At 37.3% G+C, this 18,577-nt stretch overlaps 1 protein-coding gene across 1 annotated transcript in view; it reads right to left on the bottom strand.

Annotated features, from left to right (window-relative positions):
- The window catches only part of GRK3 (G protein-coupled receptor kinase 3), a 118,519-nt gene that overhangs the window by 59,628 nt on the left and 40,314 nt on the right, over positions 1-18,577 (bottom strand). The window contains exon 3 of the mRNA XM_077834949.1: positions 9,105-9,178. Coding sequence (XP_077691075.1) covers positions 9,105-9,178 — 74 coding nt within the window. The remainder of the gene's footprint in view (positions 1-9,104; positions 9,179-18,577) is intronic.

The following is an 18,577-nucleotide window of genomic DNA, read 5'->3' as shown; positions in this document are numbered from 1 at the left end:
GGTGACAGTGGACGAGAAGCTGGATATGAGTCAGCAGTGTGCCCTTGTTGCCAAGAAGGCCAATGGCATTTTGGGATGTATAAGTAGGGGCATAGCGAGCAGATCGAGGGACGTGATCGTTCCCCTCTATTCGACATTGGTGAGGCCTCATCTGGAATACTGTGTCCAGTTTTGGGCCCCACACTACAAGAAGGATGTGGATAAATTGGAGAGAGTCCAGCGAAGGGCAACAAAAATGATTAGGGGTCTAGAACACATGACTTATGAGGAGAGGCTGAGGGAGCTGGGATTGTTTAGTCTGCAGAAGAGAAGAATGAGGGGGGATTTGATAGCTGCTTTCAACTACCTGAAAGGGGGTTCCAAAGAGGATGGCTCTAGACTGTTCTCAATGGTAGCAGATGACAGAACGAGGAGTAATGGTCTCAAGTTGCAGTGGGGGAGGTTTAGATTGGATATTAGGAAAAACTTTTTCACTAAGAGGGTGGTGAAACACTGGAATGCGTTACCTAGGGAGGTGGTAGAATCTCCTTCCTTAGAGGTTTTTAAGGTCAGGCTTGACAAAGCCCTGGCTGGGATGATTTAACTGGGAATTGGTCCTGCTTCGAGCAGGGGGTTGGACTAGATGACCTTCAGGGGTCCCTTCCAAACCTGATATTCTATGATTCTATGATTCTATTTGGAGCATATGCATAAAGTAGAACCAGTAGCCTAGAAGCCAAATGAGCATCTTTTTTTATGCTATAGGCCTTAGCAGTAGCATTTTAATATTAAGGTTTGAGGCAGCATTCAGGCCTCTCAATGGACTCAGCTGAATCAGTTATATGAACTTCTAATCAGTTACCATGGAAAAAAAACTTCTGTGTTAACATCAGCTTTTCAAAATACTAAGTGTGGAAAACAACTCTATATGACAAAGAGGTTACTGCACTGAAGTTCTCTTAAGAAGAGATACTGTATTATAGATATCTGCTGGAAAAAATGACCTATTTCAGGAATTTCTAGTGGCCCCTTCACAGAGGGATCTTGATTTTGGTCTTGTTTACTATAGAGCACTACACCAAAAGTTGCAATGGAAATTTAAGTTAACTTGCTTCCAGCATAGTGTTTATAATTCAATTAAATACATTAAATCTGTAGTTAGAACAACAGAATTTAGGTTAAGATATTTGAGAATATTGTACGAAAATATAAGAATGACTGGTTTACAAATTCATTGCAATTTCTACAACTTTTGTTTAGTGAGTAAGCAGCATTAGTGCTGCATAAAGAGAGGAGATGATTGCCTCAACAAGGTCTAAAAACTGCTTTAGACATGGCAGATAGTCTTAATGCTCATTCTGTGCTACAGGAACAGACTAGATCATAACAAATTTGGGAATATCCACTTGAGCACTCTCACAGAAGAGACAGTATATAAGGATAAATCTAGGTGAGGGCAACAAATAACCATGGAGACTTACAAATAGGTTTAGTTCTACCAAACAGTAAGAAAGCCAGAGAGGAGGCACAAGATATAGGTTCTGTTAGGAACTTCGTCTCATGACAGCGAGGCCAACCCCGAAAGACCTCAGATCCATTCTGCTCTGAAGAAGAGTTTAATCAATGTAAATCGTTCAATGGGAGTATTACTGGCAAGAGACTCCTACTAGGGCATGGAGAAGGAGGAAAAGAAAGAGATAGTTTAATATCCCCAAGGGATGGCTTGTGTTTTGATCTACTGAACCTCCTCCACTTCATTCTGTGAAGAAACAGGATCCAAATGAAACACTGAGTATGAGGATTTGCACTAAATCCACCCATCAACTTGTGAATCAAGAAAATCAAAGCATTCCAGGGCTGAGACTCAACCTGGCCCTTTTCAAAGCCTCTTCAAGAAGGAACAGAGCACTATGGCTTCCAGACCCACAAAGTAAAGGCTGCACAGATGATGTAGTGCCCAGTCACACATCTGTCATTGAGACAAACATTGGACAGGCTGGTGTTGGTGAGTCTCCACTTGGAGAGAACACATGGACCAGACTCTGGAAAAATATTTCATGCAGGTGGAAAAAAAAAAAAAAACAAGGATCCGTGATCACCAGTTTAACAAGTGGAAAAGCACATCTAGACTTAAGAGAAAGCAAGTAGTTCAGGAGATTTTAAATTGAAGGACATAAAACGGTATGTTTTGCCTCCATTTCAGAACACATTTTTCTTTTTGAAGTTGTCATGGTTACAGGGCAAGCAGCAATTTAGACCCCTTTGCAGTCCCTCTCAAGTGCACCCCTACAAGTAACCATCTTTTTCTCAGGGTGGAATTTCACAATTCATCCTATGCTTAAAATGCGTCTCTGGCCACATTCCCCTTTTTTATCAACTGTTATAATGACACAGGTCTAACTGTATTTGGAGCTTGTGACTAGAGACTGATTAAAGTGACACAAACATATTATTAATCCAAAGGCACATAGCAATTAGAGTACAGGGTTAAAAATAAGAAAAGCCTAAACACATAGTCTTACCTAAGCCTAGACTTTCCTTGAGAGTTTAAGAAGGTTTCACTTAACCCAGGCCCGCCAAGAACTGGGCTAGGTGAAACAGGTTGCCCCTGCAACTGCTGCCTCTCAGACATTCTGATGTTCCATTCTGTATCTCTCAAGCCACAGGTTTTCTTTTTATTCATTCCAAAGTCCCTTTGTTCATAGTTCCTGCTTGAAGATGTCCTGGGATTTTGAGTAGCGTTCCTGAAACTGACCGAACTGGCTTATGCATTTCTCTGGAGGATAACTTTAAACGGTGCATTTCTGGGATTGTCATTTTGAGCACCAAGCAATTGAATTCCGTCTACAAATTGTTCGGGAATTCCTGTAGGATTTACCCTTTACTTATCTTTTAGCCCACAAAGCAAACACTAAAGCTAGATACACAGATACAGAAATATAACAACAACAATTAATACAGATACAGTAACTCCTCACTTAAAATCATCCCAGTTAAAGTTGTTTCGTTGTTACATTGCTGATCAATTAGAGAACATGCTTGTTTAAAGTTGTGCAATTCTTTCTTATAACATTGTTTGGCAGCTGCCTGCTTTGCCCACTGCTTGCAGAAAGAGCAGCCCATTGGAGCTAGCTGGTGGGAGCTTGGAACCAGGGTCGACTGGCAGCCCCGCTATCAGCTCCCCGCTTCCCAGGCTATCAACTGCCGGCAGTTCAGCTGTCCCTCCCCGCACTGCCATGTGCTGCTCCTGCCCTCTGCCTTGGAGCTGCTCCTGGGAGCCTCCTGATTGCTGTGCAGGGGTGGGGGAAAGAAGAGTGCTAATGTCAGTGTCCCCCTCCCCCATACTCCTGCCCCCTGCTTACGCCATCTCCATAGAGCGGGGGGCGGGGGTGTTACAACAGGGCTCAGGACACAGGGAGCTTGCTCGCAGCAGCTGCTGTCTCAATTTGCTGATCTACTTAAAAAGGCAATGTACTTAAAGTGGGGTTAGTATACTTAAAGGGGCAATGCGCATCTCTCTCTCTCACACACAGGGTGTGTGTCTCTGTCTGCCATTCTGTCTTCCCTCTCTCCATTCCTGCTGCCTTGTAGAGTGTGAGGCTACATTAACAACAATGTGTTAACCCTTGAGGGCTCAGCCGAGTACTAGTTCATCATTTAGCAGTAAGGCATTCCCTGGGAAATATCCCACCCTCTGACTTCACCACCTCAACCAAGCTTAACAATCATCATTGCTGTGTACAGTATTAAATTGTTTGTTTAAAACTTATACTCTGTGTGCGTATATATATATATAAAATATAGTCTTTTGTCTGGTAAAAAAAAATTTCCCTGGAACCTAACCCCCCCTATTTATGTTAAGCTAAATGATGCTAAGCGAATCCAATTTCCCCATAAGAATTAAAGTAGCATTTTTCAGAAAAATAACTACAAAGTTAAGTGAGGAGTTACTGTAATTCCCACGCTCTTCACAGAAGCGTTGCAAAATTCAAGGAGAATTTGCTGCACTCCATCTACACAGATTGAACACCACACACTCTTCAAGGGGATAAAATTCAAATAGCTTGTTGGAATAAATCCTTGTTAGATGAAGAATATGTTCTTGTGATGGGAGCTCTGAAGAGCTTTCCTCCTAAACCAGTGCATGATAATAAACTTTTATAACCACTTTAGAGTTTTTTAACATGTTCTAAGGTTGAATCAGAACCTTGAAGGATTTGGGAAAGTGTAGCACAAACACTGTCAACTCTTATTACTGGCCGACATTAGTCTCTCTGCAGCAACTGTCTAAGAATAAAGGCCACACTGAGTCACAAATGGTAAACCAATTCAACAGTGCTGGACCAACTACCTCCTTTCTTTCAATCTAGGGAAATGAGAATGTGTCATCAAGAATACCCTGATTCTATTGTAGACAAGCAAGACGATATGAGACACTTATTAATATCAGATCATGTATGGCATACAAATTCAGCTAATTTTACAGGTTTATTTAACAGAACACTACTACACAGAACCAAAAGAAACATGATGGTGAGCAGAACTCACAAACTGTCATGGTTTATCTGATAACTGACATATAGTAGTAATAGCTCCCTCTTGAGTTACTGTACTGTCCCATAAATATGATGGTACTAATGACTCATATATGATAATCCCCTGGCAGACAAATACCACAGCTCACCTTCAGAAATACGATCTGACAATATATCTTTTCAAATGCTGAAATTAGAATGCTTAAGTTACTGAGCATCTAAAAAAATGATTTTTGACAGATCTGGATGAATCACTCATCCAGATAAATGCATGATCGTGACTCACGTTGCAGTAACATACTAGATCCCTTCAGCATGGGGCCTTTTTACATCTAAGGATAATTTTTATGTAACAATTTATTCAAATTATTCTACCTGGAAAATGTGGTAAGTAAATCAAATATATAAAAATTTCAAAGCTTTCAAACATAATACTTTACTGTAAGAAATACAGCAAGTCTCTTTTTTAAATATCTAAAGGGGACTTTTCTAAAAATATGTAACAACACTTTTAAAATATTTTTAGGCAATGTTTTACTAACCCTTAAAGTGCAACTTCAAATTGTTTCAAAGATAAAGAAGTGACATGAAATAACTCATGTTTCTAAATAATCTCTATACAAACTGCTATTTTGATTAGTTACTACAGTAATTTCTTAAATGTATAAACAAATGGAAATGATAGAAAAATGTATTCAGTATTCCTCTTTACAGTGAATAAAATTTCTTAACTCAAATTAGCAATTTTGGAGTTCTAAGACTTTATCTTTAGACCAACAGCAGCTTAGGAAGAAGCCATCACTTGACATTAATGACTTTGCCAGTTATTATCCTATTTTGAACGTTCTCTTTTGAGGCGGTCATGGAAGGAAAATACCAGCTTCATCTGGATTCTTCTGATATACCGGATCCCTAGTACTCTAACTTTATGTCTGGTTTTGGTACAGAGGCTGTATTAGTAGCCCTAGTCATCTATCTCCTTCTGGCAATGGAAAACACCTGACCTTATTAAATCTATCAGCAGTCTTTGATAACATTACTCATGAGGTGCTGCTTACCCACCTGCAGGATCTGTCACAAATTGATGGGACTGTTCTGCAATAGTTCTGCTTATTCTTTTATAAGAACTCTCAGAAGATGATAGTAGGTAATTATTCATCACTCTAAGGTCCCTCTTATGCAAAGTCCTAGAGGATTATACTTTGTTGCCCCTTCTGTTCTGCATATAAGAGGCTGCCAGGGAAGTTTGAATCATTTGGAGCTGCAGTGTGAACAATACATGGATAAAACTCAACTTTACATCATCTTTTTCACAAGTGCAAGATGGTGCAGTTTGCTAATCCATGTCCCTGTCTAAATCATGCAATGGTGAAGCAAAAACATACTGGCTGAAAAACAGTCTAGACAAGACAGAGTTAATGCGGTTGGCACAGAATATTATTTACAGAAGCTGACTGTAGATGTGACTGCTTTCTCTGTTGGTGTTTCACTCCATGTCAAGTTGGTTGGCATTCTGGGGAATACATTTGGACCCTGTTTTATGGCTCCAAATTCAAATGCCTTTTAAATTGACTATAATTATTTTATAATTGGATCAGAACAACTACAAAACCAAAACTCAGTCACGTTAATGCAGCGAGCTACAAGCAGTCACACTTAATTCTTGAGTCAAGCTCTTAATTCAGCTCCAGTAGCAACTGAAAAGACTTTTTATTCTGCCATATAGAATGCTTCAGGCCAGGAAGATGCAGCAACCATTTTTGCCACAGATCTTAAAATTCTGTACACAGTGCCCTCAGCTGATCTTGAATTTCCATGCTCTGCAAAATTGTGGTAGTTTATATCTCATCTGCAGTAAATACCTTTCATTGTTGCAGAATCCATTATGCAATTGTCACCACTACACTGATTCAACACCATGTATTCTTCTTAAGACTACTCTTTAAAACTACTAGGAAGCTTCAGTTTGTGTAGAACCCAGCAGAGCGAGATGACATGCACGTACTGCACCTGTGCGCCATCAATACAATAGATCCAACACTGGCTCTCAGTACTCTTCCAAGTGCATTTCAGGGTGTTGGCTTTAATCTGCACATATAAAGACCCATATTATTTGGGACTTGACTATCTTAGATATTATTTTTCTATGTACACCATTATGACAATGGATATAAACTGAAGTGTTTTTGCTGACAGTCTCTAAATGTGCGTTTCTGAAGACTGGAAGCAGAATCCCTGATGGTAGAACTTGATCCCACTGGCCGAAAGACCTAATGCAATTGTGAGATGCACAAATAGGGGAATCTTGAGTAGGAGTAAAGAGGTTATTTTACCTCTGCCATTGGTACTGCTGCGACCGCTGCTGGAATACTGTGTTCCGTTCTGGTGCCCACAATTCAAGAAGGATGTTGATAAATTGGACAGCGTCCAGAGAAGAGCCACAAGAACAATTAAAAGAATAGAAAACATACCTTATAGTGATAAAGTCAAGGAGCTCAATCTATTTAACTTAACAAAGAAGTGTTAAGGGGTGATTTGATTATAGTCTATAAGTACCTTCACGGGGAACAAACATTTAATAATAGGCTCTTCAATCTAGCAGGGGAAGGTATGATCCAATGGCTGGTAGTTATAATTAGACAAATTCAAACCGGAAATAAGGTGTAAATTTTTAAGGGTGAGAGTAATTACCTATTGGAACAATTTACTGAGGGTCGTGGTGGGTTCTCCATCATCGACAATTTTTAAAATCAAGATTGGCTGTTTTTCTAAAAGATCTGCTCCAGGAATTATTTTTGGAAGTTCTCTGGCCTATGTTATACAGGAGGTCAGACTAGATGATCACATTGGTCCCTTCTGGCCTTAGAATCTATGAATAGCAAGCTTATCAAGCCCACATTTTTTAACTTCTGAGAACTGTGCAAGTCCACATTTTTCAGCCAACTCTTTGCTGAATGGGTCTGAACTGAGGCAGTCTTCATTTTGACTTTCTTGTCTTTTTATTTTCTGATTTCTGAGTTACTGATTAAACTTTGCAGAAAAGAAGCAGGAAAATATAATAAAATTCAAGTTAAAAAAAAACACAGAGTCCTCATTCTAAAGCAATGTTACATACCTATCTTGCCTAATCCAGGTGAAGTTTCTTGAAGACAAATGGTGATATTCAGGATATTCCATATCAGCCCGTCCTCTAGATCTCAACCAATTAGCGGACTCTTACTTTGCGTTTTTATAATAACAAAAATAATGTAAATGTATATTAAAATTGTATACATCTCTCTATAAACCTGTATGCACCACTTGTCTTCTTAGATTAGAAACGTACTAAAATGTAGGGACTGTGTCAGTCTTCATATGTATATACACAAACAACAGCTGGCACAATGAGGTCAGGTCCTGATTGGTACCCCTGAGTCTACTGTCAAATAAATACTAAATAATAAGATATGCAACTAGGTATGCAACTCGGTGATGTGCAAGATATGCAATTCAGTGATGTCTATGGAGATTGCACGTACACATCTGCAGGAAGAATACAGCCCCTAAATGCAATTTTAAAAGAAGTACACTGAAGGTTGCTCTTAAAAAAAAAATTTTAATCAATTTGTAAAGAATAAAAAAAAAACCTACAGGCCTGACAGGCCTAACAGTCCAGCCTGCAGCTTGCTTTCAGTTTCGGCTTTAGCAAGAGTCACAGCATCCAGAAATAGCTGGAAATATTTCGCTTCACTACGGTACATACAGTAACTTCACCATACGCTCAAGGGAAAAAGGCATTCATGTATCTACATTATTCCAAGCATAAATCATGATTCTTCCCCCTCGCTCCTCCATCAGCCTATTGGTATTTTTGAAACCTTCTTTGGGTGCATCCATCTGATAAACGCCATATGGTTAAGATTCAGTCAATATGTTTTTTCTTACATTATCGTTTTCATCAGCCAAAAGCCTGCACGCCCCAGTGGCATTACAAAACCAAAGACCAAATAAACTCAACGTGTCTTCAAGCGAAGGTATCTATTACAACTGCACTTCTTTAAGTGTTTTATTAATCCACTGTTACAGAAATACAAGAAGCTTAATAAAAAGACTTAGTCTCAATATGTTACAGTTATACCAAATAACAGCACAGCTGGAACATAAGCCAGCAAAATAATTTCTCCTTTCAGCATTCCATTTTTTACTGTTTAAATGTGTGATCATTATCAATGTGATACCAAAGAAATCATCGTAATCTCCTTACAAGCATATATGATTTGAAAACTGTACAAAAAAAACAATTAAATACTTTGATCTAACATTCTGTTTTAAAAAGCCTCTTATATATGTTTAAAAAGCTAGCGTTGTAAGATCCAAATGTTACTTATCACCATTTCTTATGAATCATTAATCTACTTAAGGAGACTGAAATGTACCAGAACTTTGCATAACATAATACATCCCCCTTTTCCTCCATTCTATCCCCCATCCAGTGCCACCCATATGCTCTTCCTGCCAAGCCCATCCCCAAACACAAATACACTTGTTCCTGGCAAGCCAGAAATTAAGCTTATAACATAGAACACCAATAGAAGATAAAAAGTTTCTTACCTCTTCATAAAATTTCAGCTGAGGGACAGCTTCATCAATTTCATTCATACAATAATCTTTAAACAGCAAAAATCCTAAAACAAATAAAAAATACTTTAGAGAGGAAAACATGAATTAACATGGTCACTTCCAGGCAGGATGTATAGTAACCAATATTCTTTTGGAATTTTTTTGTTCCTCTGTAAGTATTGTTAATGGCTGAAGTATATCAATTACAATTATTTAATGTCTGTACAGTATTTTGAAAATGTACAGTAACATAGAAGTATTGCTATTAACTTATTCACCTGAGTTGCATTAAACATAATCCTTTTTCATTTGCTTGTAATTGTATAATATATTCACATTGTGCACTGAAATTTTTTACGCCTGGCCTCTGACCAAAGGTGAATTTTTTTCGGAAAGCTTGAATAATATCCATCTCTGAGCTTTCCACAAACGAGGAGGGAAATTATAGATACATTTTCCTGTTTCAAACCATTCAAACCACATTTTATAGTAATAAACTATACCAGCACCACTTTTCTAACCTACTAATACTTAGATCTTTTTTACCCAATATTTCAAATACATTTTGTAAACAACATCGTAACATTAAATTATTTTCAAAGACACTTGTAAAGACTTGAAAACATGACTACTGCAGTCTGTCTGATGATCTGTTCCTTGATTCCCAAGATGGGATGTTGAGCAGAGTGTTTGTCACAAGCAGTGTTCAACAAACATATCATTTTTACGTATACCTGAGCTGAGATCTGCTATCCTGAACTATCTTTTTGCTCAGCTTACCATGGATCTCTCTTGCCAGCGTTAACCGTTATGGCTATCTGCAAGACTCTAGGAGCTGTTAGTATGCATGCGTTCAGCTCACTCCAGCAACCAATACCTTTTTCCTTCCTTTCACTTAGTAAGTGCTCACTGAAATCATAACCAATGACAGATGTGGTCATGAAACACTAAGGTACAGTTCAACGGGCTGGGATACTGACAGACCAGCTCAGACCAAAGCAAAAGGTCAATTCACTTGTTTGTGAAGATCAAAGTAGTATTAAGCATTAGTATGCGTTCAAACTAATTCACTCGTATGCTAACAGAAATCAATAGAGATGTTGATTGTATTGTTTTCATCTATCTATATCCTGTACTTAATTAACCCTATATCAGAGGTTTGTGTTAGTATTAAGATGAAAATTTACCTGATGTGTAAACTTCCTGAAAACCAATGCATGTTACCTGAATTGCTCTCACTTATCTATTTCTATAGTAACGTAATGGTAGACAATTGCATAATGTACATCACTAACTGAATTACTTATCAAAAAGAAAAGGAGTACTTGTGGCACCTTAGAGACTAACCAATTTATTTGAGCATAAGCTTTCGTGAGCTACAGCTCACTTCATCGGATACATCACGAAAGCTTATGCTCAAATAAACTGGTTAGTCTCTAAGGTGCCACAAGTACTCCTTTTCTTTTTGCGAATACAGACTAACACGGCTGTTACTCTGAAACCTTACTTATCAAAGAAATCTTGTGAATGCTAAAGAAGGGCCTAAGGACTTTAGCCTACAAATACGAATTTCAAAGCAAGTGGTCATTGATGCAGGGACCTGAGGTCAAAGACTCAAGATGCACTCTTCATCAAAGGAAGCACCCATGTGGGCGAAGGCACCTGTCAGCGTGTCTTCTGTGAGTAGGATCTATAACTGCTGATATAAGAGAATTATCCTGTATCTCTGGACTGATTAATTCTATCATGGAGGAATACTGAGAAACTGGACAGAGATCTCTAGAGCCATTCAAGGTAACCCTGAGAGATTTATGGAAAGCAGAGATGAAGTAATCTGCTAGTTACCACTTTGGATTTACAAACTTCGACTCAGCTGTTAATATATTTTACCTGCTTTGACTTCTCAATAACTTTCATTTCTTTTCTTAGCTAATACATCTTTAGTTACTTTCCTAAAGAATTGGCTACCAGCATTGTTTTTGGCATGAGATCAAGAGCATCCATTGACTTGAGGTAAGTGATTGGTGCTTTGGGTCCAGGAGTGACCTAATACATCGTGATTTTTGGTTTTAATAACCTTTTATCACAAAGTCCAGTTTGACTCGGTGATAAGATTGGCTGGAGAGCCTAAGGAAACTGTCCCTGACTCCCTGGTAAGGCTAATATTTGTTACAGACTTGGTGAAATCAAATTTATAGAATATACCACCAGTTGGGCAGCATCTGCCCTGTTTCCCGACAGTCTGACCTGAGATTGGCATGCACAGTTGTGAGCCACTCCAGACAGTGACACAGCATTAGATTGTTTTTTGTTGGTGATGGTTTTTAGTTGCCAATGTGGTGCATCTTTTACCCCCCATTGTTGTATTTTTTTATTTTATTTTATTTTTAAATTGTGACTTTATTTAGGAAGTTTTAAGAGGTTTACAAATCCTATGCGTGTAAATATGAGAGGAAACACAATTATTATTACAGTGAGCTTTTGATTAGAAAAACATTATACAGTAATACAATCATTGGCTCTCCCTATTTAACAGATGTTACCAAGTTACAGAGTAAGCATCTTTACACTAACCATGATATATTGTTTCTAAAAAAGAAAAGGAGTACTTGTGGCACCTTAGAGACTAACCAATTTATTTGAGCATAAGCTTTCGTGATGCATCCGATGAAGCGAGCTGTAGCTCACGAAAGCTCATGCTCAAATAAATTGGTTAGTCTCTAAGGTGCCACAAGTACTCCTTTTCTTTTTGCGAATACAGACTAACACGGCTGTTACTCTGAAACCTGTCATATTGTTTCTAGTGGTTTAATTAAATTGAGTGAAATCTCTGATTACACATATTTAACAAACCAGGCATGTCTAGCAAATGTTACTATTAAAAAAAAAAAAAACCTGCACAGGTATGCTTGGGGTTTTTTTTTTGCAGACGAATGTACTTTGACTATTGAATAAATAGTAATCAAATATCTAAGTATTTATTTGTCCTCTATCTTGCTGGGTATAGTACTGGTGCGTTAATTTTTTCATAACAAACACCTCCCATATTTTTTAACCATTTCTCTAGAGACAGACCATGTTTTTTCCAATGACAAGCTCTCAGTAGCCTAGCAGCTACTAGCAGATGTGGGATGAATTCTTCATTTCCTTTTGTGACCATTTCTTCTAGGAAGCCCCAGGAAGGTTACCAAAGGATCATTTGGTAATAAATATCCAATAATTTGTGATAATTGGTTTTGAATTGCATCCCACTAGTCTTTAGTGACCTGGACATATCTACCATAGATGCATAAAATCTCCTCTTTCCGCACGATTTCTCCAAAATGTATTCCCGTTCCATCTATCTATATTTTAACCTGAATGGCATAAGGTACCATTGAAACAGTATCTTAAAGAAATTTTCTTTTATTGTTCTACAGCCAGAATCAGGAGCCCAGAAAGGAGTTGGAGTAAGCCTGAAGAGAGAGCAAGTTTGGAGCAGAGCAAGGAACAGGCAGAAGCAAGAGCAAGACGAGGAACAGAGTTGGACCAAGAGCAAGGCTGGAGCAGGCTAAGGCTTGGGGAGGTGGGGGGGTCTCTTGCCCCTGTCAGACAAGAGAGATTTCCAACCCTGGAGTGATGGTGAGCAGACTGAGCTGCTGTTCTTCCTGTGAAGTTGATACACCTGCCCTGAGAGTCACCAGACCAATTCCTGGCTTGTGGATTGGCTGCAGCCTAGCATAGGAGTGAATCACCCTGCAATCACTTCTACTAAAGTTAGCTTTCTGTATAAAGCAGCTCTTCCAGGAAGTTGAGGAACATAATGGCTGACTAGAAAGTACTGGTACCATGGAAGAGTGGACACTTAAAAGTAGTTTTGATCTCTAAATAAGTTAGAAAAGTTTCTTTGCTGAATAGCTGGCTAACCATTTGTATTTCATGGTTTTCCCAGTCTTTAAAGCTCTTTGGTTTGCAATTTGAGTTAAGATCTTGATTGGTTGCAATGGGAGTCATTGGTAAGGGAAAATAACTTATTTTTTCTCAAGTTCTATCGAAAAGCTGTAGAGCGGAAAGCTCATGCTCAAATAAATTGGTTAGTCTCTAAGGTGCCACAAGTACTCCTTTTCTTTTTGAATACAGACTAACACGGCTGTTACTCTGAAACCTGTCAATTGGGATGTGTATACATTTCTGGAGGGCATGATATTTTATAAGTCTATGATAGCCTAGTGATATCTTCACTACACAATTTTCTTGTTCAATTAAAAAAACAAACAAACAGTATTTGGCTGGGTTAGAGAGCCCCTAGTCCCTTACTGCTTTGAGCTTATTAGCTTGAAAGTACCACAGAACATTTGGAATAGTTAATTCATGCTCCTTCATTGGTCTGTACAAAGTATCTGCACTCTCTCTTTTTCACTCTCTTTTTATGACCTTCTTTCAGGTGCATTATTAGCTTATGTAAGCAGTTTGTGGGGAGGGAAGTGGGGGGAGGTTGTTGTTTTTTGTTTGTTTTACAAAAAACATTTTATATATTTACACTTTCTTGGTCATAACAAAAGGACAAGAACATAGAAAGAACAGTTAATTGTGGATTACCACAACTTTTATTAGCAATTGTAAAAAGACAAAATCTTTCCACATTATTCAGTGGACTAAGGTTTTTCCTTTATAGCCATAAGAGTTTAGAAGGAAATCAAGTTGGCTTTAGTGAGGTTTTTTTTCACCCAGCAAATCCAAGATAACAAAACAAAAATCTCACATAAAAACAATGAAATACAACAAACAGCTTGCTTAAAAAAAATTAAAAAGGATCCACAGATTTATAATACAGTTCACACATTATTACACACAATGCAAAAAATAATTTTATAGAAGAACATTCTCCAAAAGCCCAGGATCAAGCTCCAGTAGAAATTAACATAAGAACAGAAAAAACATGCATGTTTAAAATTGGGTGAGTCAGCACTAAATTAAAACATGGTGAGTTAATTCTCTTGGGAAAGAACAGAATTTAATCTACTTAAGAGACTGAAGTAGAAAACAGTGCTGCCCCTGGTTTAGTTTAGTTACTCTGAGTTTACCAGTTATCTAAATTATTCTTAAATTTTCAAAAGTACATAAGTGACTTAAGAGCCTACAGCCTATTTTCCAGTGACTTAAGAGCCTAAGTTTCAATGAAAGGCAATAATTCTCCCAAGTATCTAAGTCACTTTTGAACGTGGGACAGACACCCAGGTTATTAAGGGCTTTTGAAAAGTGAAAAATGAAGACCAAAGAAATGACATGAGGAATCTTACTGAGTTTCATTGGGTGGATCCTGGTTGAGGCTAACAGTAAGCCAATTTGATCATCATGTGATTATTTATGGGAATGAAACCAGGAAATTACATTCAACTTCACTGATCTGAGTCTCAAACTTGTGTCAGTTAGTTGTTAGTCATGCTAAAATAAGGCCACAAATCCAAAACTAACACATCTAGTTTATTTACTCATTTTACATGATGCATAGCCCAACCTTAATTACACTGAAATCAAAGGGGGTTCTGCTACTGACTTCAGTAGAAACAAAACCACATAAAATGTAATGCCAGAAGAAAAACTGAGAACCACAGAGTTGGGTGATTTAATTAACAATGCTGCTGAAACATGAGTGAAGTTTAACCTGACCTCTGAAACTAAACTGCAATACTGCTAATGTATTCAGATTATCACTTTACTCCCACGAGAAAAAGACAGGAGAGAGAGCAGGAGGAAGACCGCTCCTGAGGATGTGTCAAGCAGAAAAAGAAAATCTTGATTTGTAATGTGCAAAGTTAAGGCTGCTATTATCAATCTACAGCAGCAGCATGGAGGAGGGTCTGTTCTCCCATGGACAAATACCTAACTCCTTTTAACATCAGTGAGAGTTTCACATTCCAATCTGAATGGACACTAGTGAATAATTTTGAGAACAAAAAAAAAAACAACAAACAATGAACACAAAATAATTATGAGACTGTCATATGTATCACAGGTAATGGAACAAACCCCAGGGTGGGATAACTATGTTTGGAAGTAGCTTGTTTATTATAACAATAGATGGCAGCAAAGGGCCTCTACAGTTGGCTTTGTAGCTTGGCAGCTGACAAGTTTTCCCGGTCCATGAGCTCCTCAATGTGGTGGCAGTATTGTCTCAGTCAGAGACAAGATAAGCCTCTTTAGATCACAAACATTTAATTGGAAAAGCCTACTAATTCCTAGCCATTTTAAATGTTAAATCCACAGGCAACATACTTTACATTCAAACTTGTTTCTTTCTAACATTCTCCATATCCTCATTAAACAACAGAGATTCTAGTCACCACAAATACATCTTACTTATTATTTAGAACTTTGTTAATCTTTGAACAATAGAAAACAACTGATTAGAAATGATAGAATTATCTATGAGATATTATGTAGCTCACAGCGAAGCGATGGGAAAATCATATTGTGCAGAAGAAGGCTTATTGGACATGGAAAAGACATTTTCAACCATACACTTGAAAGAAAGATACCTTTAAAGTTGATTTGATATTAGCTCTGGTATCAAACCAACACTTGTCCCACTCTGTAAAGAAACAATACACAACAAATTTGAGAGTACAAAAGTTTTTCTCTCTCTTTTCTTTCCAGCAGGTAGGTTGACCAAAGGACCAGATTTGATTTAAATATCTTTTGTCTTTCAGTTTTATTCTCAACACAAAGAGTTGAAACTTAACTAATAGCTGATTACCAAATTATAGTTTAACCAAATATTTTTGAGTTAAACAACCTTAAAATACATTTTCCTTCCTTTTTCAAAATAAAATACCATGTTACAACTTACAGCAAAGCTTTATTTTAAGTTACTTAAAAACAGAATTATAACAGAAATGCTAACACAAGTTAAAAAGCATGCTGTTAACATGAATCATAATTAGAAAAATTGAAAACACAAAATAAGAAAAGACATTAATTTAGCAACAACTTAATCAGGAATCATTCAACATTCAGTCATGTAGCTTTAGCATTAAAATCACCAATAATCCCTAGCAAAAAATGCCATGAAGTCCACATGCTATGATTGTTAGATTATTGTTAGGTTTCAGAGTAGCAGCCGTGTTAGTCTGTATTCGCAAAAAGAAAAGGAGGACTTGTGGCACCTTAGAGACTAACCAATTTATTTGAGCATAAGCTTTCGTGAGCTACAGCTCACTTCATCGGATGCATAAAGTGGAAAATGCAGTGAGGATGTTTTATACACACAGACCATGAAAAAATGGGTGTTTATCACTTCAAAAGGTTTTCTCTCCCCCCACCCCACTCTCCTGCTGGTAACAGCTTATCTAATGTGATCACTCTCCTTACAATGTGTATGATAATCAAGGTGGGCCATTTCCAGCACAAATCCAGGGTTTAACAAGAACGTCTGAGGAACGGTGGGGGGGGGAACAAGGGGAAATAGGTTACCTTGCATAATGTATAGATTATTGTTTTCACTCATAATCACTTCAGAAAAATATCCTGCACTCTTCCACTCCCTATATGAAATTAAATATAATGAGCTTCCTCTATAGGGTGACCAGATGTCCCGATTTTATAGGGACAGTCCCTATTTTTGGGTCTTTTTCTTATATAGGCTCCTATTACCCCACCCCGTCCCGACTTTTCACATTTGCTGTCTGGTCACCCTCCTCCTCTATCACAAACAATGCATTTATTCTATGTCTAGATCACTTTTGCTAATGTTGCTTTTCCATGTAAGCAACTGCTGTAGTTGCCATGAGATGTTATGGGGAAGGGAAGTAGTCCATGCATATCAAAAATGGAATTGGACATGATCAAGAAGCAAGACTCTCTATTAACATGTGGCCAATAATATGAAAAAGTTTGAGAACTGCTAAAGTCTTGTAATATGTTCAGACACATAATACACCAGAACTGTAGGAAATAATGTGGCATTTATTACTGGATCTGTGGGCAACCCTTGCTTTGTTTGACTCAGCAGTGAAAATATTTGAGGGTGAGGAAATATTGTAATTTTTCTTTTGTCTCTTAGAAAATAATACATATCTATTCTGATAACATAAAAGAATCCAGTGGATGTTGCATTTGGGCGGGGAGAGGATCATTCTGTCCTGGTTAAATTAAAATAAACCACAGAAGAATCATCCCTACCATCTAATGCACAGGAAAATGCTTTTTCTAGGTTGATTGACTTTAATGTTTTTCGTAGGAGAAAATTTAATACAATACCATATTGTAGCTTGATATAAACATACTTCAGCCTGAGGTTATACAATAGGTGCAATCTATTGGTTCAAATGTTTGCTGAAGTGTAGAGAAAACTACTGTATTATAGTTTTTAAAAGACAAAACAAGACAAAAGCAGTCTTGTCTGGACAGAGGGAGGACAAAATCATTTCAACAATAACAACGTTTCTTACTATTAAGAAAAGATCAATAGTGATCACCTTATGCACTATCAAGAAATAATACAGCCAGCATATTGAATCTGAAGAATTTCATATATTTAAAAAAAAAAAAAAAAAAGGCTCTTCTAAATTGCCCATATTTTTTTAACCAATGTGACAGATCATCACTTTTGCAATATTAGATCTAACAAAAGCAATCAAGTACTGATCACAAACCACACATTTAGGCTTGGAAGGGTCAGGTTTTTACTGGTAAATGTTGGAAAATGTCAATTTCACGGTACACGCATCAATAATTATAGAAATTTCCAGATAGGCAAAGTAATAAAAATGGTGCTTGAGATCTTTATTAGAGTTTGATTTAAGGATATTTATTTTGTACATATTGATGTGATGTTGACAATTTGTTTTAATGGATATAAAGCTTTAACTTTTTGAATCTCAACATCTACTGTCATTAAATAATTACAGTCTGACTTCCTCACTGTCTGACTCCCCCACATAATTTCCCACAACTGCAAAAATTTAAATGGACAAAAATAAAAAAGCTTTAAAATAAAAATCAATAGTAGCTGTCAAACTTATTTTAAAAATCTAATTTTTCCAAAGCATACATATATTCTTTGAAACTCCCCTATCCTTAAACTTTAACAGATTACATAGGAAACCCATATTTAACAGATCAAAGCAATAAAATAAAAAAATCATCCATACGTATGACTCTGTGAGTCATTTGTTATCACAGCCTACAAAAGCATGTCTTAGAATTCAAAGCTTACTGTCTATTCACATATCAGAGTGGTTGATCAGCCTTTTGGGGCACTATTATCTTTAGCTTTAGTTAGGATCCAACTTGGATTTCAAATTTACATATGCTTTGTCCTACTGGGTTGCCCCTGACTTAGCCAGTTATCGTGAAGATCCAATAATCCCCAAATCCATAGTGGGATTCTGATTAGAAATCTTCAATGCCATGCTTCATTCAGGTAATTTATTTACATGTCATTCTGAAGTTTAAATCTCTTTGTCTGTGATCAGGATGGAAGT

This window comes from Eretmochelys imbricata, chromosome 15 (genome assembly GCF_965152235.1).
Source record: "Eretmochelys imbricata isolate rEreImb1 chromosome 15, rEreImb1.hap1, whole genome shotgun sequence".
NCBI classification, from domain to species: Eukaryota; Metazoa; Chordata; order Testudines; family Cheloniidae; genus Eretmochelys; species Eretmochelys imbricata.
The sequence above is the reverse complement of the archived record's forward strand: the minus strand, read 5'-3'. Positions and strand labels throughout refer to the sequence as shown.